A 20614-nucleotide genomic window follows, 5' to 3' on the forward strand; every position below is an offset into this window, starting at 1 on the left:
AATTGTTAGAGAGATATGTGCCCTTGGACTATTTTATTATACTAGGAAATACAAATTGTGCAATGACTTCTACCAGAAAAACTCTGAACACACTTTTCATCTCGTTTTAGCGTTCTATTTTATTAAAAATCTGGCCCACATTCCCTTTCCAGTGGATAGTTTTCCCCTTCAGATACTTTGATTATGCATTAGTTTGACCTACTGAAGTTGAGAAACTAATAGAGGTATAAAGCTGGCAGCAGAGAAATGAGGTCCAAGTCCATTATTCTTAGTTATGTCGCTGTAAGAAACAGTTGACAAGTCTGTCACTACATCAAATATGTGCTTGCTGGGCACTGAGCTGCAGTAAAGGTTGTGTTTGCAATGTTTTGATGTCAGCCAGCACTTTGAGCCTCTTGGAGGGATAAACAGGAAGAGAAAGAGAGCTAAACCATCTTGCTCTTGCCAATGAGCCAAATATCTACCAAAATCTGCCATGGGCTCTTCTCATCAAACATAGCAAGATCCAGACCACACCCAGCATCAAGGTGTCTTAAGCAGCACAGGGGGGATAAGGGAGAATATTTTTCCATCATTGTAAGAAAATCCATAGCTCAGAGGCTGCAATACAAACTCAGCAGTCCTTCAAGTCCAATCATTTGGCACGACATGGTCTGGCAAGGAGTGGTCACTCGTGCTGGGAGAGCCAGCCCTTCCCTGCTGCGGCGTGTGGTCATCAGGCACCCACACTGCAGAGTCCATAAAAACTGACAATTATCAGCAATGCTCACAGCAAAGGGCAGGAATACTGGACTTGTGGTTGCAAAGACACTCAGAAAAAAGACATGGCAGGCTGATAAAGATGACCATTTCTAGAGGCTACACCCACCTATTGTTACAGAACAGCCAAACTGTAGCTTTGCAAAGAGGGAAATCAAAGCGGCTTAGGTGCTTTGGGGGCTGACCTACGACAGAGACCTGCTCCATGTGGGTTATGGAGAGGGGAGGACAGGGAAAGCTAGCCTGGTGATGCAGAGGAACTTAAAGAGAAAGCAGACAAGACAGGAACCTGGTTGGGTATTTTCCTTCTCATGAAAGGCTTCTCGGCTGACAAGAGAACTGTTAACAACCCCATAGCTGGTGCTTCACCTAAACTGCATGAATATTGAAGACAAATGAACACATAAAAGTGACATTGTAGATGAAGCAAAAGGAGGTGAAAATTTCAGAGAAGAAACTCAAAAAACATAATGCAAACTATTAGCTACACTTCTTCTGTCACAAAAAAAAAATACAGTTTGATTTACAATCCGTAGAGTTAAAAGGTCTTGAAGACCTACTGTGTGTTATTCCAGTTGTAAGCTGATCTCATTAGCATCCCAGGGGAGAGTTATAATGTGACTAATACCTGTCAAAACATGCTGGCCTCTCAGGGATTTTAATGCACCAATTTAGAGGCTTTGGCATTAATTAAAGTTTCCATTGCTTATTCCATGTGGAATCAGCTAAATCCAAAATTACAGAGAGAAAAGGTGGAATCTTCAGAATGTGCTCATGTAAATCCACACATTCTAAATTTTTCAAGTATTTAGGATTTTAAATAGTACATGATCATTCCAGCTTCTTCTGTTAAAGACTTGTATATTTGATCATAGCTAATGTTTTCACAGTAATTTACTGGATGTTTAAATTTAAGAAGTGTCCTAGACATCATTTGATGACTGACAGAAAGATTCACAACTACATCTGTCAGACATGGTATCACGGTTGACTAATCCTGCAAATGAGTTAAGTGCCACTGAATTAAAGTGATTTAGTTTCTCACAAGAAGGAATTTTAAAAAACATGTGCTAGCATTGAAATTATGAAGTCCTTGAACACAGCACAGTCTTCATACTCACCTCTGTACATATTTAAAGAGAGATTCACCTCATTTAACAAAAGTTAAATGCTATTTGCCTGAAAAACATTTCTAACAATTCCCAATCTATATCAATGCTTACAAGTAAGGTCAGCACAGGGAATATGTGACTGAGGTATCTACTACCATATACATTTAAGTTTCACCAAACAACAGCTATACAGTACTGGAAGTAGCCAAAATTTCACCAAATACAAGCTCCTGTTCCATGGGAAAACATGTTATCCCAGGCAGTCATGTTTGCTGAAGTCTGTGCCTCTTACTGTAACACTTAAAAAAAAAAAAGGCAATGCACAGTAGAACAAATATTAAAAAACCTGCTATTTATATGATCTGCCAAATTGCTGATTTTAACACAAAAACTACCATTGACTTCAATGTGGCCTCAATTTTATTATATATTATGTGCTGCTATTCTGTTCCCCAGTTAGAGATGTTCATTATGCGCATTGCTTCTGCTGGGAATGAAACAGAAATTATGAACATTATATTTAAATCAAAGCAATCTGAAATAAGGCAGGTGTCTAAAAATATCTTAACTACCTACATAGCTGCCAAGAAGTAAAATATTAATAAGGAGAGCATAAATGCATACAACTAAAATCAAACAATGCAAAGCAAACAGCCATGCCAAGATGAAGTGCCAGGATGGAAAAGACTGAATTCATTTCAAATTAACCACATTAATTTACGGTTATAGTGAATTCCAGGTCTCCTACACTCTTCCACTTTGCAAGACTGGCTTATCCAGAGGGTTTGGCCAAAGCTCTCATCTTAAAACCAGCAAGTCCAGTAGTTAAGAGTGGGTTTGTGACTTTCTTGGCCAAAATCACCACTGGGCCTAAAAAACCTCTCCCTAAATGCCATCAAATTTTGATGAAGCTTTGTGAGGGAATAGTGTTCTCCACATGCACCATCTAATTCACACTTCCCTGGTGGTAACTACAGCACGAATTTTAATTAAATTGCATCTAAATGTTGGTGGATATTCAGGGATTTCCACACTGGTTAGGGTCTTAAACAATATTAGCAGCTAAATAACTATTCTCTGAGAAACAGAAAACAAAGGCTTTCAAAGGGAAAAATCTAGAAAAAATTGTTTGGGCCATTTTCAATGCAAAGTATATTACTTTCATTTTGGGGAAAGGAAAGCTCTTTTCTTCAATTTGTTGGGATTTGGTTTTAAAATTATGTGGTGTTCACTGCCTCCAGGGGACCATGTGTCTGACCCTCTGCTCCCAAGTGCACCATGCACCAGAGTGGGATTTTGTTGCTGCTGTTTTAATTTAGCACATTCTGGATGTCAAATATTTAAAATTAGGTTGAACTGATCCAAAATAAAAATATTTCACTTTCATTTTTCCCATGGACACTTTAATTTTATAAAAAGGTTTACTTGGAGAAACCCTAGAGAGAAGCACAAGCCAATTCCAAAAGCACCAGCCAGAACTGATGCAGAAATGTCATCTGCTCTTTCATCCTTGTGCATTTCTCATTTCAACAATCTTAATTTACTTTCCACAGATGATGTTTTAAGTGAAAATTAATACTAGTGCTTTATGATTAAAGCAATTAGCCACCTTGCACTTTCTCAGTGTGCAACTGATTAAGTGCATTGATTATAGAGAAAAATAAATGCTGCAGACAATGAGTGGTTGTTAGCTTGCAAAGTAAGTATCTTTGGCACCATCTCACATTCACTGCACACCAGGCATGCATTTAACTTGAAAATTATCCCTTTCAGGTGGTTTTAATATAGAATAAAGCTGGAAACATTTTGCAGTTTACACGGATCTGAAAATAATCCCGGGCAAATGCAACTACAACATGTGAGTACCTTTTGATTCCAAAGGAAGAGTGTTTTGAGGCTATTTTATAGCCAGTATAAATCAGTGCATCCCCCTGGAGACACCAACATCAGTGGAGTGGTGCCAACTCCAGCTGCATGGATGGTACTAAGCACCAAGCCCCAGGTCTTGCCAAGCATGCAGGGTCCAGATCTCTCAAAACGGGCTTTAGCAAAGCCATTCCCATAACAACTTCCAGTGGGAGAAATCCAGTTTTCAGCTGTAAACACAGCTCTGTGACACAAATCATTTCTCCTTAAGGCTATGACCTTGTGACCTCCCTCACAAGTCATAGCCTCCTTTGCAGGAAAAGCCTCTTTCTGTGCCCTCTGGCCATATGAAATAATCCAGAGGAGAAACTGCCTTTAAAGTCTTTTAGCTGTTCCATCTTTTTAATTGCGTTGAAAGACTTTACAATTAGAGAAAATTTTTACCTCTCATTAAATAGGAAGACCCTGACACCTCCTTTAGAAAGGCTTCTCTCCCCCATTGGCAGTGCTCATGTAAAGCAGCAATAAGATACAGAGCACAGGAACTATACAGTCATCTTATTTAGACTTTAATACACAAGCACCGATGACATGAACCTGTAATAACAGTTACTGCTGGGAGCAGGGAAGGACTGTTTGTAGGAGCCCATTATGTTTGCCAAGATTTGAAGCATTTTCTGTTCGTGACTAATTCAGGACACCCCTCCAGGTACACTGAGAACCTTACATGCCTGGCTGATATGATCAGAGAAGGCATCATCTCTTTTTTAGCCTTTAATTATGTTCTGAGAAAAAAAAAAAAAAAAAAAAAAAAAAGCCAAACCAGATTGCACAGAACACAAAAATGAGCCCAGAGGCTGATGCTGCACAGAATAACAGAAAAAATAGCCACGTCTGAAAGAGAGAATTTCATTCTTTCCCCAATAATTTCTAATTTTTGCCAATGAAACTTTACTGTCATGCATGTCCTGAGTAACCATACTCTAAATGCTAAAATCAGCCCCTGAGCTGCCAGAAGCCACCTGAGCAGCATAAACAGCCCAACAGAAGGCCACCAGTTTTGCCTGCTAAGGCATCAGTCAGCCTCACATTTAAACACTTGATCCATCTTTCCATTCTGGCAAAAGAGAGGCTTCATTCTGTCTCAGCAATTTCTTGAAGCAGATTGTGGCAGAAATTTCAACAGCCTTCATCCGTCAGTGCTCTAACTGAATTTTCAGTGCTAGCAGAAGGATGTATTGTGAATTTATCCCAGGGTCTGGTTGGCAATTTTTAGGTTTTATGTTAGTGTTTATTTTAGAAAACCTATTAGCAAGAGCTGAATTACAAAGCAACACCAAAAAACCCAAAAGATGCCAACCAAGCCCAAATCTAATTAGTGATGTGCTGCAACAAGTTTATTCTATTCTTTATTTTTGATAATAAATGGGTTTTTTTAACATTACAATTAAAAATAGGTGCTAGCAATGATGGACATAGCACATAGAGTTTGCCCATAAAATAGTTTTAATGTATCAGAAGCAAAGGTTTATTGAAATGAAGTGTCTAGTGCATGTGCTCAATAACCCTTTGAAATGCAGTGTAACTGTCTCAGGGTCTTTTGAAAACCATGCCATGGGAATCAGATCTCATAAAGCTGCCTGAAATCATTCCCTGACACGAGGTATGAACCTGACTCTACTATGGTTTGTGTTTATGATCCCTGAGGATTCCCTGGGTTCACATTAAGTACAGAGACACTGGGAGCTTTTCAATGCCTTCAGAATGTTTCCAACAAATTCTGCTCCTGGAAGGGTAACATTTTTCTCCCCACCAGCTATATGTGGACTCTATTGGATTCAGGAAAAAGGTCAGCTGGGATTTCGGGGTAGGGGGGTGGTGGGTCACCAAGGCCAAAGCAGTGTGGATTAATAAATGTCAGTGGGGCTTTGTCAGCTCTACAAATCCCATAACTAGGCCCCAGAGATTTTTAGTGGTGATACTGATGGTTTGTACTGGTAAATCATTGTGATCAGGCTCATGGCTGCCAGAACAGTTTGCTGGTCCTTTTTGTGGTGTGCAGGGAGGCCAAATCATACTCAGAAATTCATGGTAATGAAGGAAAATCAGACTTTCAAAAGTGAGAAGATCCTTCCTGCTGTTGCTACGCTATGCTGCACATATTGCAGTGTGAAATTTATTGCCTGTACTATTTCTTATTCCTTTTGTGGCTGTAAAGATTATTCAATGATGTTTTTGTTCCTTTAGCAAACAATGGCAAATGCAGCTCAGAACAGAAGTGGAACATTTCCCTGCTTCACTGCTTACGTGATAAGATAATTATTCCAAAAATATGCTCCCACTCTCAGCAAGGCGGGGGGAGCCGTTATGGTATTGGCTGGAGACAAGTTATCAAAAGTTATGAGAGAGACTGCTTTGTGTTTGGAGAGGCTGACAAAGTGGAAAGAGAAGACAGGTAAGACCATCTGCTGTTCACACCTGAATGAGAAATGGTAGATGACAGAAAATTTTGACTAACCCTGAGGTAAATCCAAAAAGTCTTCCTTCCTTCCATACACAGGGACTTTTCTGTGTTTTCTGGTTGAGTGACAGCTGCACCACAAGGACTCACTCGTAGTACAGAGAAAAAAGAGAGGAGGTTTGGGGAAGGCCAGCAATGAAGCACTGCACAGGTTGATCTTGTTTGCACATGTTATATCTGTGCAATTCTAGAGAGCTCAAAATCTTTTAAACTGCTATTTTTTAATAAGAATTACTGCTTGATTCTCATTCTGTAGATATGAATACTTTGTGAAAACGTTACCTACTCACATAGTCACCCCCAGCTTTTATACAATGTTTGTCTTGCTCTCTCTCCCCTTAAGTTTTTTGAAACAAACTTTTGGCTTCAGGCAGAGTTCAGATGCTGAAACCAGAAATATTATACTCCTGGCCTGAGACTCTTGCCAGGATGCTCATTTTTCTGACTAGTGCTAATCAGAGACAAACCCACTTATAGGAGATGATCAGCTCCCCACTGCTCTAAGTGGGATAATGCTGCTACACTGACCTTCACCAGCAGTCAGTGGCCAAGGATAAAACACCACAATAAAAAACTAATATCAGAGAGAGCCCAGCTTATGTTTCTGTTTGTGGCACAAAAAATCTCCAATTGCTTAAATTTTTCTTTAAAATAGTTTGCTATGTCCATCCCAAACAGCTTTTTCCCCTTTTCATTAGACATGTCCCAGATGCAGCCCCTGTAACCTGGCTTTTCTTTCTCACTCAGATGCTGTATCTTGGAGAAGTCAGTCCTGAAAATTCCTGGGTTTGTATGTACATTATGATTTGAAAGCAAACCATGGTGTACATTAGGCCCCAGCTTTTTAATTATCAGTTCATAATGAAGGGCTCTCTTTGCAGTGAAAAAAATAATTTCCTGAAGGTTTCCAAGGTTCCCTGCAGGGTTTCCAAGGCTTGGAAGAAAATATAGATCATTTGACAATGAGTCTCTCTGCATTCACAGTGTAGAATGGAAAATTCCAGCTTTGCCTTAACCCCCTGATCCCAGAAAAGCAAGTAGCTATACTGCAGCAAGCCAGGAGGCAATGCTGGCAGAGCAGTCCTCCCACACTGTGAGCAGGCACATGTCTTTCCATGTATATAAAGAGCATTAAAACCAGAAATGGATGATTCAAACAGTAAATCCTAAAAAACTACAAAGAAAAATATGGATGGAAGTGCACTCCATGTGATAAGTCAAAGTTCAGCAGTCTTAAGAGAAAATACAAAGTTTTCTTCTTTAGAAAGATCTTTCTCTTCCCTGACCCTGCGTTTCAACTAAGTGCTAACCTCCATTAAACTACTCAAGCAAGAAAACCAGAAAGTCAAAATCATAAAAGCCAAGTTAAACTGAGGAACCAATGCCAAAGTTTTACACTTGAAAATTCTCAGCTGCCAAACCTACCACCTTTGAGAGATTTCTAATTGCTCCCAATTTTCCAAGCAAGATGTACAGACACTGCCAGGGCATGCAGGCCTTAATACAATTGAGAAGCTTTTTAATTCCTAAAAATAAACAACAGAACTTCAGAGAATGCTGCCCCAAAGTGCAGATTGAATGAAACACCAAGAATGTGGTACAGGAGTTGTACAAAGATGACTATAATTGCCATGCCAGCCAGAAGGGGGTTAATAACTCACTCCTTGAGAGACTCGTTTCCTTGCATTTTTACATCTAAACTGGTCTTTTCTTCAGCAGAATTTAAGTCTTCATCTTTAGTTCATGCCTAAATTACTACCTGCTGGGAAAAAGGCCCCCATGGCCTCTGAGACAGCAGACACTGCCAGAGCAGGAGCTCCTGGGACTCAAGGAGGCCCGTGCTGCCTTGCAGGGAGAGGCAAAGCACAGGTGAAGCAAGCCCTGCACTCACTCTGCTGTGGTTGGGCAAGGGAGGTGCTGGCAGGTTTTAGCAGCAGGAGAAGGAATCAACCTTGAACTTAACCAGCCACCTCTCAGACACAGCCCTGGGACAGCCTAGGACCACAGAGCTCACGTGGTAAGTCCTATTTTTGAATTTCAGTATTAAAACTTGGAGGTCTTCTCTCCTTCAAGGTCTTTTGGATGGGATTTCTGCTGCTTCTTTAATGACTGTCTCTCCAACCAACCAACCATTTGCTTCTGCATTTCGTATTAGCCAGCTGATCTTCTCTTTTCCCTCCACAGCCTGATCACTGCTACACTACAGAACATCTCCTCGCTTGGACAAAGCCACTCCTGCACAAATCTTTTCAGATCTTCTTTTCAAAGTCAGTCTCCTCACAAGTCTTCCATGACTGTCATTAAAGGTTTGATGACCCCATGTCCAGACAGCTTTTCTTTCCAATTTTCATCCCAATATCTCTTAACTCTCAGATTTCTCTCCAGCTCCATTATTTCAGGATTTCTACCATCATGTCTGTGCATTGTCCTTCTCTGTATCATTTTCCAGTAATTTCCACAATTGCACTATTGCCACTCTAAAAACAATATATTTCTGCTAAACCTGACAAATATTTATCCATCAAACAGAAAATATTTTAGAATTAAAAGAGAAAACAGTGTATTACAGCAGAACCTAGTTTTGGTATCTGGGCATGATCCTAGATTCAGTGTTAACAACAGAACTGTTATATCAGGTATATTGTGCAGACTTTTTGCTTGTCTATTTGAAACATTAATTTTAGAAACAATATTCCCACATATTTTGTCCACACTTTCTGCTGGAAAGTGAATGTAGAGCATGTGCTCTGCCCACATCACATGCTTGAACACACACAGACCACAATTCCTGCAAAGAAAAAGGCTGCCTTTTACAAATTTCTTCATTTCTATCAATTTATGGGAACATCCTACTGAGTTATTTCACTTGGGAGTGAATTCTACAGTCAAGACACAGGGTTTAATTAGCTGCTATTAAATCAATTCGTAAGGAGTAAATCTGGCTAATCTACATTCTGTGGTCAGCTGTTTCCCAAATTCCTTCTCCAAAGCCTTCTATATCCACTTATTATATACCAAATGTGCTTTGCTACTTGCAACACAAATAGGTTTTCAGCCTGTGTGTTATGTTCCAAACTGCAGATATGTAAAAATAACTGTCCTCCTCATTTTGGAGCTGTTCGACCCAAGCTGCTGGCATTTTTTTCCAAAATCTCCAGCTCTCCTTGTTCCTCTTTTCATTTAATTGCAATTGCAAACTAAACCACATTGCTCAGCTGAAGCAGCCCAGGCTTCCCTCAGGAAAGGGCCTAAAGACTCCTAGAGGTAGGAGTGCTAGTGGAGGGTTGGAGGGAGACAAAGAGTTAAGAAATGCAAAAATGCTCTAATCCAAAGGTCTGAATCCTGAGGTAGACTTGAGGAACAATTAATTTGCAAAGCATGTGCTGAGAATACAAAATCTGCCATGCATATGCTTTGAAGCACTGGATCAAAACACCTGTAATAAAGGATTTAGATTGTTCCTGGAGGTTTGAAAGGCTAATACACGCCTTGCCACAGCTCACAGCTCCGTGGCCCTCCAAGTGATAGGGGCATTCTGTATCTTAACAGCAGGACTTAGAGCCAATTCACAGGTTACTCATTTCTGTCCTAAATCCAATATTGCAAGCTGCAGCTTATTTTATGTGACACGCGACTGTCATTCCTCCACAAAGAGCCTTGTCACATTTCCATTCCTTGCACAGGCAGTCCCATTTTCAGTCTGCTTCTTTCAATGAGAAATGCATCATCACTAAGATCAGGAGTCCAGCTGTACTGCTGTTCTACTCCCTACTCAAAATTTTGCAGCAGAGGATCTATAATAATAAGAAAATGCACATCTTACAGAAAAGGGCAGCATGAACTTACGTAGTTTGATGCAAGATCTGGATGCAGATAGTCAATTCCTGCAGTAAGACAATGACAGAACAGAAAACAAAGGTTAAGAGTTTCAAAGATTTTCTAATGGTCACAGAACAAAATTCCTTCACAAACAGAGGAAAATAATCATGGCAGGTAATGCAACTGATTGAAGTGAGATTCCAGTTTTTAAATGTGGACTTTTCAATCATTTATGTCAAAATTCAGATGCCATTTGAAAAAGTGAACTGAATGACAAAGTTTACTGTTTTGTAGACTAGATCATATTTATTTATAAGGATTAGTTTAAATCATATTTTATCTTTGTTTTTTTGACAAAACATGAGTTTTGTCATCTCAAAGCATAACGAAACTAATAAGATTGGTAAGCACTGGATCAGTACAGGACAAAAAGCCAAGTATTTTTAACCACTGCAAACTAAGGAGAAAATTACCTAGAGTAGACTTGGGGTGATCACTAAGGCAAACATTTCAGATTATATGCATGAAAGAGAACTTTTAATATTGGATTAAACCATTTTAGCAAGTATCTGTGTATAGGCTCCACATTTTGGTAGCATGCTAAAGATTCTAACAGAACACTGGTGTGTAATATATTCTATTGCATGGCATCTTTCTACAGGTGGTAAATGTACAAATCCCAGTGGGTGGTGTAACAGAGGTACCAGATCTACACTCAGCTCAGATAAGGTGACCCATTACATAGCCAGTTAAAACATACAAAGAAATGGCCACCGATCTCATGCTACATTTTCATCATCACCACTTGTTTTTCCAACCACCTCCCCATTACATGCTCTGTTTTATTTACAAGGAGAATGCCATATTATCATAGTTATTCTGATGGAAAGATTACTTCTCATTTTGTAGGGTCCTTAGCACTAGATTTGCATTAGGAGACCTGTGTTACTGATCTATGAAGAATCCTGTTATTCAGGCTGTGTTTTTTAGAGTTACTAGAAATAAATTCTAGGGCAAATTCCTGCCTTCTCTAAAAGCTGTATCTGATGGACCATCAGTTTTATCGACGCAAAGCTCAAGCGGTTTGCCATAGTTCCCATCACAGTCATGCCTTGCTAATCTGAAAGCCAAGACCTGCCTCTGTGAGATCAGTGAAATTGTGACACAAGAGACCATCTCTCAGATGAGACTGATCTTTCATCAATACACAAATCAGGTTTCTCAAGGCCTTATCCAACCTGGCCCTGAACACTGGCCACAACCTCCCTTGGCAACCTGTTACAGCATCTCACCACCCTGATAGCAAAGAATTTCTTCCTAATATCCACATGTCTGAGTTTACTTTCTTACTTCCACAAAAACCTTGCCAAAGGAATAAGCAGGTGAGGAACAGAAATAAGTGAGGACAGATCCCAGTTAACTCTAGAAAACATATGTGGATACAGACGTTTTCTTTATTTTTAATATTATTCAGCTCCATTAAAGGAAAATATTTAATTTTTTATCAAAAAAAGAGTAGTGAGAGACTGCATGGAATTCCTGTACTTCAGCAAGATCCCATAAGTAAAAGAGCTGTAACTTCAGCTGTACCTTTTATCTTCATCTTTCCTGAACTTAGTCTGAAACTAGCAACATATCTAATATGCAGATCTTCATTGACATTCAGCATGAAAGTGTTTAATTATTTCAGCTATCAAGGGTGACTTTGAAAATAATGTAATCAAAAAAACATTTTTTAAAATATTTTTTGCACATCAACTTCATCTTCCAGGCAGTGCCTACAGAAGTAAAGGGGAGTTTTTCCTTAGGTTTGATGTCCATTACAGTGTGCCCTGGAATATATCTAAGTGATAATTGCAAACTACTTCTAATGTTTGGATACCCATTCTTCAGTATATTTTTGTATATTTGTATCTGAATATCTTTGTATATTCTCCCTGAAGATCTCAAAGTATTTATGGAGGCTGGTAGTCTCCCCAATACAAGCAATCAATGACTATTTCTTAATCTTTATTTTTAACTTCGATTACATGAAAAAAAGTCTACTTAAAAGTATTAAATTAGCACTCAGTCTTCACTTACCATCATCCATAATTCCTATGGTTACTCCCTTCCCTGTGTATCCCAGCTCCCATGCTTCAGCTACATTAAGGTCAAGTCCAGGAGTCCCATCTGCTTGACCAGTGTTAATCTAATACATCAGAAAAAAAAAAAAAAAAGCTTTTTTTACTTGAATGACATATTTCCACAGCCACTGTTTTTTTTTTTTCCCTTTATGTCTCTGCATGAATCTTTGGTACAGAAATATATTCCATATGTTTTCAGAGTACACATCTGTCCATAATCATATCTACTGCAATAATGCAGCTGTAAAAAAAAAAACAAAAAAAACCAAAACAAACAAACAAAAAAAACCTGTAAAAAACCCAACACTGGAAAAATTAAATTTTTTGAAGTTTATAAGATTTGGTTAAACACTGAATCTTTTGGACCCCAAAAAAGGACTTTTCTACTTAACATGTTGGCCAGTGGGTCAAACCTGGAAAAAAGTTAGAGCAAGTGATTTTACAAAGGACTTTTTTATGACCAAGAAATGACTTTTTCTTGAAAGCAGGGGTCTACTGTATAGCTTCCAATATTTTTGTTACTTTTATCACTACAACATTTTGATTAATTACCAGAAAATAAGTGAATTAATTTTCATTTTAGTTTGGCTTTTCAAGGATAAAATCCCATCCATGCTAATTTGCCCCCAATTCATTACAAAAAAAAATCTGCAGCCATACTGGATGGATTCATGAAACTTAAGAAATGGATTAAAAGGAAGAAACATTACTCTTAAGCAAAAATACCCTTCTTACATTATTATGGTAGTACTGCATTTACTGAGTATTTCATCATAAATATGTTGCAACAATAAAACTGACCAGAATTACTTTATCAACTTTTTAAATATAAAAATAATTTCACTTCAAAGTAAAACTTTTCTTTCATGACGAAAGACTTCTCCCTATAAAAATATGACACAGAAAAACTGAAACCACTTAGCAAAATATGAATCTCCCTTGACATTAGCTTAAGCTCATTCAAATTCATCAGTTTTCAGCTGTTCTGTTTCTGACAAAAGAAATTATACTCAAATTTCCATAAGAAAAGAAAAGCTTTAAATTTGCTAGCAAATACATGATAATCTTTTTTAATAATTCCACAACAATATTTTACCTGGCAACATCTCAAAGACATGATTCATATGCAGTTCTAGAGGTCACATCAGCACACCAGCAATGCCCACAGGACATCAATACAGCTCTCTTTCAAGCCTTCTAAGGATCATTCCATTGACTGAAATGAAATTTATCTCTTGAAATGTGCTGGATCTTCCCAATATAAAAGGGATACAATTAAAACCAACACAACAGAGCCTTGGATCCATTCCCAAGTCTTGCTTTTGGAAAGAGCTGTTGGAAAACACTGCAGCCGGACAGAATGGCTTGAATGACAATTATTTAGTTATGATAACTGTGATTTTCTCTCGAAACTTACCAGGTACCACTGCTTTGTAAATAAGGGATCATTCATGTTGATGTCAATGTCATTGATGTCTCTATATCCTCGCTTCCTCCTGATGAAGCCCTCCTGTTGCACAGCTTTCCTCACCTGGAAGGGTTAATTTTTACATCTTTAGCTCAGCATCCTTGACACACGTAAAAAGCATTTTTTAGACTTGTTTTAAGGAGAGATAAGGGTTATAAACACACACTAGTTGTGTTTGTGTCATTCATTTGCAACTTCTAAACTAGGGACTGATTCCAGTCAGAATTTACAAAGAGGCAGAAAGCTCCAGGACTACTGCAACAGCTGTGAGGGGAAGAGACTCCCCCAGAGTGTCCTCTCTGGAGAAAAACTCAGCTTGAACATGTTTTAGACATCAAACAATCAGCATAAGAGTGAGCCCCTCTACAGGAATCATAATTGTCATGAGTCTTCTTGCCATAGTTTTTTGTTGCCACCAAAATAGAAGCTAAAATTATTTAACTAATTCCAAATATGTCACAGCTCCAAGCTGTAGACATTTGACAAAATGAGGAAGCAGGTCTCAACCACATTTCTACTTTTTCTGGTTTTTCTCCAGGGCATTACCAGATCATTAGAAAAGCTTTCTTGCCTGAGAGGGACCAATGTGATTATTTATGCCTCAACGTTATACATGAGGCACAGGGCTCCTATGGGGCTTGCAGCACTCACGCTCCATCTGCTGAGCTGACGCTGACAGAGCACCCAGGGTTCTTGCAGTAACGCTGTCCCTGTTCTCTGTTCTTTCTCTGTCTCTCTTTTTTATCCCCTCTCTGCTCTCCTCTCTATCCCCCTTTGGTAGGAACACCTACCCTTCTTTATCGGTAAAACAGTTCTCAGGTATAATATCAATGTGTTTGAGCTTTGTTTTCGTCTGAGAAGTTCAACAACAGAATTCACAGAATGACTAGGCTGGAAGATCATCCAAGTCCAACCCATGCCCTAACACCTCAACTAGACCAAGGCACCTACTGCCACATCCAGTCTTTTTCTAAACACCTCCAGGGATGGTGACTCCACCACCTCCCTGGGCAGACCATTCCAATACTTTGTTATTTCTTCCGTAAAAAGTTTTTTCCTAATATCCAACCTATATTTCCCTTGGTGCATCTTGAGACTGCATCCTCTCGTTCTGTCAGTTGCTGCCTGGAGAAAGAGACCAACCCCACCTGGCTACAACCACCTTTCAAGGAGCTGTAGAGAGTGATGAGGTCAACCCTGAGTCTCCTTTTCTCCAGGCTAAACCACCCCAGCTCCCCCAGCTGTTCCTCACAGAGCTTGTGTTCCAAGCTCAAGCGTCTCAACGTCCTTCAGATCTATCAAAAAAAAATCCCCCTGACTCCCCTTTTTACAATGGGATGGGACACTGCCAAAGAAATTTTCTGGGAGAAAAAAATCCAGTTCTGTGAGTCTTAATCATACTTCTGAGGCTCTTCTCAAAAATGTCTTGTAGAGTGATCTACCTTCACAGATTATCCATGCAATAAATAAGTGATAAATAACTATACTGTCAAGAAAAACTATATGGCAAAAAAACCACTAAACTGACCACACTGGCTGAAGATAGGATATGAAAATACAGGTTATAAACCACAAGTTGTCACAGTTTTTTAGAAATCCTTTCCTTTGTGTACTGCAAATCCACAAGACATTTAAGGAAGCACTGTAGAATATAAGAAAAGTTAAACATGCAAATATTTTTGGAGGCAGGAACTTCAAATGTCAGACCATAATCACCTTATTTGTACCCATGTAAAAGAACATTCCTGAAGGAGACTACTCAGTGGCTCTAACTGGAACTGTAACATGTACTAACAAATTCACAGACCTTGCAAAAGGTGCTGTCAGCTTTGGCATACTCATTTCGTACTCTTCAGCCTAACACCTGGAAACAAGATAGCATGAAGAGTACCAACATTTAATTGTAAGAAAAACCAAAAAAAAAAAAAAAAGGAAAAAAGATGAAAATCTAGCCTTCTTGATCAAAGAGCAATGTTTAAAACCATTAAGGACATGTTTAGGTGCAGCAAGAAAGCTATTAAGACCCCCTAACATTTACTTAGGTGTGTTCTTGAAAAGAATCCATGGTTATTAAATAAACCTAATAACTCAGAGAACCACTTCTGCATGTGTGACTTTGGCATTTCAGATTAAAAATGCATACATATGAGTTACACTGCTGTGTCATAGCAACTTTATACATATAGTGTCAGTCAAAATCAACAGAGGAGAAATTCATCCAAAGGTTCAATCAGATCTTAAGACAGTTGAATCATTCTTGGAGGCGTCTTTCTGTCTCAGTTAATTAAAGCTTGAGCATAAAAGACAGTGCTCAGTGAGGTGTCTAAGACAGAGATGAAACTGGGATCTAATTGATGGGGGGGTAAAAGCTGTTTTCCTTACAGCTATATTGTTTGATTAGAACCCCAAAAACCTTATACCAACTCACAATGAGCAGGATGGGGCACAGCATGGCCTGAAAAGGCAGTTCAATGGTTTCTAACAATATACTTGTAGGAATTTTAACCCTAAAGGCACCAAATGCTAAAATACTGCATTGGTGTTTATTTATATGTGTGTTCCTAATGCTTGTGCAGGTTCATTAAAAGTGGAACTGATTGAAAGTAAAAAAAAAAAACCTAACATGAAATAAGCTGGTAAGAGGACAGTGACTAAGCAGGACCCATAGAAGGTGTACTTTGTGGCACCAGGTCGCTGTACACAGTACAGAAAGGTATAAGCAGAGTGTTTGACAGCTCTGAGATAAAGCTCAGTGATGCCATGGAGACAGAGCAATCACCTGTCACTCTGCCTCCCCCCTCCCCAGTCTCACCCCTGCCTCTCTGCTTGCCACTGCAAACCCCAAGCTGTCACCACAGAACATAATTAGGAACAGAAGACAAGCCTCATGCAGAGGGGTGCCAGAGAAAAAGATTTCAGGTGTTTGTGCTCCCACGTAAGCTTGCTGGCTCTGCAGGACCTGCCTGCATTAAGACACTGAATTAGGATTAAGTACAAAAGGATTTCTACTAATTAAAAAGCAATGCTGGCTTGTCTTTTAAGACAACAGAGAGGAAGAGGGGAAGCAATTTTCAGAAATAGCACAGGCTGTTTTTCCTCTTCAGTATCATCTCGTTTGTCTGATTTGTTCCATCTTCACAATACAATGTAATGTATTTTTTGTACAACATTATAATTTCCTGGGACAAGGAAATACACCCCTCAAAGATGATCTTAACTGAACTGAAACCACTCTGTGGGCTGTTTTCTGAATGTTTCACTTGGAGAAAGGGCATACAGCATGTCATCACCCACAGACAGAACAGTTTCAGAAACTCTGGCACTTCTTTTTCACCACTAAAACAAAGGGGGTTTCCTCATATTTGCAAATGACAGTAAGTCATACAATTGCAGCCAGAAAAGATTAGGCATTTCTGTCAGAAAAACACCTGAAATTTTTGGAAAAGGTCTAGGTAGCTTTTTCCATGAGCTACAAATTGCCTCAGTCAGTTGCCTTGTAGTGTGATCTTAACCAGCACAAAGTAAGAACTTGCCTTTATCCTCACAAAGTTGTGTTTAGAAAGCAGTGAGCCCAAGAACAGGTAACATCCATGTACTCCAGAAAAAAAGCTCCCCAAAGAACAAACTTGGAAAATGATAATGCAAATCCAGTGATCTGAATGGAAAACTGCCCATTTAGGGCTGCACACAGCTGGCTTAGCAAAATCCTTGTCTTCTTGCCAATGGAGTACCTACATTAGAAAAATGCTTTTTCCTTTTTTTTTTTTTTCCCAAGAAGGAAATTTCTGCTTTCATATCTAGCCTAGATCAGGAGAGGGACTGCATCTGATTCTGCTATTTTGTGGTTTTCTTCTGAAAGAAGAGTAGGCCTCCCCCAGACACCAGTAATACAAAGGCATTAAGTACCACATCAAGGTTTCAAAAACACATGCAAGAGAGAACCTGCATGTCCAACAGTAGAAAAGTACTGGAAAACATTCTCATCTTGTAACATCCAAAATCCCATCTGCTTGTGTGACATTCAGACCTGGAACCCCGCCCTCAATCCCACACAAAATGCAACCTCATACCAGCTTTTAAATCTTTGTTTCTCCAACTGAAGCAGAAAAAGCAGCATTCATAGGACTCAGGCTTTTGATAACAGTCACTAAATGATTCAAGCCTGTGAAGTATGATATTTATTAGAACCTAGTGAAACAATAAGATTTTCTTACAGAAATAGCATGAATTTTAACATCTCAAAAGTAGGCTTATTTATCTACAATAACAGCCTTTTGTTTATTTCATTCTTAAATACTTTATTCCTTTTTCATTAGGATACAAGTTTAAGTACAGATCAGAACCTGAGCATCTACTTTTATTAGCATAGGACTAAATGATGAAAAAGTTACTAGCTGTGCTGCAAGCAGAATGAAGGTTATGTATCAAAGGTAGCCCACAGATGGCTTTCTTTACAATGAAAAAAGGGTTTCAAGTATTGATTTTTACTATACTTGTGCTTATGTAAGGTGCATACAGTACTTTGGATGATAATAAACCAGCAGGATACTGGATGCAAGACCAATTAACAAAATAATCAATTGACTGCAGCACTGCTCTGGAAGGGCCAGGAATTGCAGCACTCTACTGTGCTCTCTGCTCCCAGGAATGCCAAGACAATCAAGTTCCCCATTTTAAAGGAACAGGGTTAATTGCACTGAGATCCTGCAGTTAAATGACTCTGTTATATCGAACATAAATGACAGATTTACTAAATTATACCAGTGGGTGTACAAAAGTGGAACAGTACCCACAACTTGAACCTCAAATACCAAGAACTTCAAAGCAGGAGAATTTGAATCAAATTCCAGAGGAAGAAGGCAGTCCCAACTGATGATATCAAATAGGCAAGTTGGGGGATTTGGGGGGAAAAAGCCAGCCAAGCAGTAAACACATAGCAGTGAGCTGATCGATCAGGGGAAGTAATGGTTCTTTTTTCTCTAAAGCCTCAGGATCAATACAAGTCTGCTCCTGAAGGTGAAGTGAAAGTGGAAACTGATAGCCTGTATTATGAAGAGGTCAGACTGGTGGTTGGACTCAGGCCCTATAAATTGTACTAAAGATTAACATCCCTTGAAGGTGGTTTGGAACAGGGTGTCCAGATGCACAAAGGCATCACCAAATAAACCACCTTCTGACAGTGGAAAGCTGTACTGACTGTTGGCAGCATTAAGTTCTGATATCCAAAGAAACATGGTGGCAGCAAAAGAGAGAGAGAAAAAGTTCAATTGAGCCAGTGATCTGCATACCCAACCTGCTGGAAAACATACCAGTTTAAAAATTTTTGTGTCAAGTGGTTTTGTTTTGCCTTTGCCTGGTGAAAAAGAATTTTAAGTTTCCTTCCAGAGTATTGTTGCTCTAGGTGAGGTCTGATGAACTTGACATCTCAACAGACTGGGACTAGCCTGAAAGATAAAGAGCCATCAGTGGCCATCTATGAACATCTACCCCAGACTGCCTCTGGCAGAGCCAGACACATCTCCTCTGGAAAAGACTGATAAGAAAATTAAAGAATGAGAACTAGTTAACATCAAAAGTGAAGGAATCCAGATCCAATAGGAGACCAAATACTAAGAACTGTGCAACTTGAGACCAATGAACACTGACTCAATTAGTTTCTATGAGTTTTGACCGTATAAAAGATTTGAAAAATCTAGTAAATGCCACGTGTCATGGAATGATTCTCTCTGCACACCCGGGCTATGTGTGGATGAGATGATTTCTGTGGTACATCCTGGCCAGATAAATAATGAAATGCCTTGACTCTCTTAACATTAAAAATGACGTTGGAGGGGTTTGGTTTTTCCTGCAGTTTCAGCAACAAACCCTTTAGAAAATTATGAGAATGGGACAGCATGTACATACAGGAGCTTTTAGGGGTATTATCCATAAATGACATCCCTCTGCTGCTAAAGCCAAGACAGAGTTAGTGAGTGTATATTTTCCACCTCCGACTTCCAAGTTTACTTAGACAAAGACATTTAATTTTACTATCCACTCCATCATGGAGTGGATAGTAAATATATCTATATTTACTATATTATTAAAATAGTAAATATAAAGTATCTCATATATCATGAGAGGTGTATATATAAGAGAAATACAATGTCAGAGACAACCACGCACCTCAGGTTCTACATTTTTGTAAAAGCCAAAAAGCAACCGAGTTTTGTGTGACTCTCCACAAAATAAAATGAGTAACATTGAACCTCCTCAATGCAAAGCTCCTCCTAGCAAAATGGAAGAACAGATCTACTTGAACTGCAACAAGATGAACCAAGCAAAACAGAATCACTTTTAAATGGCGATGGGGACAGCCCATTTCTGTACATGAAGCGATAACCAGGGGTGGAGAAGTGGCTAAACGCCATTCAGACAGCATATTGGGTTTGGATGGCCTGGGGTTGGTAGCACTGGAGTTGCAGGAGTGGTTTCTGTGAGAGGCTGCTAGAAGCTTCCACCAGGTCTGGCAGTAAAAAGGCCTGGCAGCTCCAAAGATACACTTGCACATGGCAAAACTGGGACAATTACAAATGGTGGTAACACTTCTGCGATAACACATTTAAGAAGAAATGAAAAAGAAAAGAAGTTATTGTGCAGTTATAATTGCCAGAGGAGAGTGGGGAAACAATATGTGACACCAAGGTCAGTGAAGAAGGAGGGGCAGGAGGTGCCCCAGGCACCAGAGCCGAGATTCCTCTGTAGCCTGTGGTGATGACCATGGTGAGGCAGAAGTGCTCTGCAGCCCACGGAGATCCATGGGGATGCAGAGATCCACCCACAGCCCCTGGGGATCCATGGGGATGCAGAGATCCACCCACAGCCCATGGAGATCCATGGGGATGCAGAGATCCACCCACAGCCCATGGGGATCCATGGGGATGCAGAGATCCACCCACAGCCC

General features: G+C 39.4%; 1 protein-coding gene across 1 annotated transcript in view; it reads right to left on the minus strand.

The window, feature by feature from the left end:
* PCSK2 (proprotein convertase subtilisin/kexin type 2) overlaps positions 1-20614 on the minus strand; it is a 102545-nt gene that overhangs the window by 38784 nt on the left and 43147 nt on the right. The window contains exons 3-5 of the mRNA XM_058836238.1: positions 13621-13734; positions 12160-12268; positions 10105-10142 (exon numbers count right to left, since the gene is read on the minus strand). Coding sequence (XP_058692221.1) covers positions 10105-10142; positions 12160-12268; positions 13621-13734 — 261 coding nt within the window. The remainder of the gene's footprint in view (positions 1-10104; positions 10143-12159; positions 12269-13620; positions 13735-20614) is intronic.

This window comes from Poecile atricapillus, chromosome 3 (assembly GCF_030490865.1).
Source record: "Poecile atricapillus isolate bPoeAtr1 chromosome 3, bPoeAtr1.hap1, whole genome shotgun sequence".
Classification (NCBI taxonomy): Eukaryota; Metazoa; Chordata; class Aves; order Passeriformes; family Paridae; genus Poecile; species Poecile atricapillus.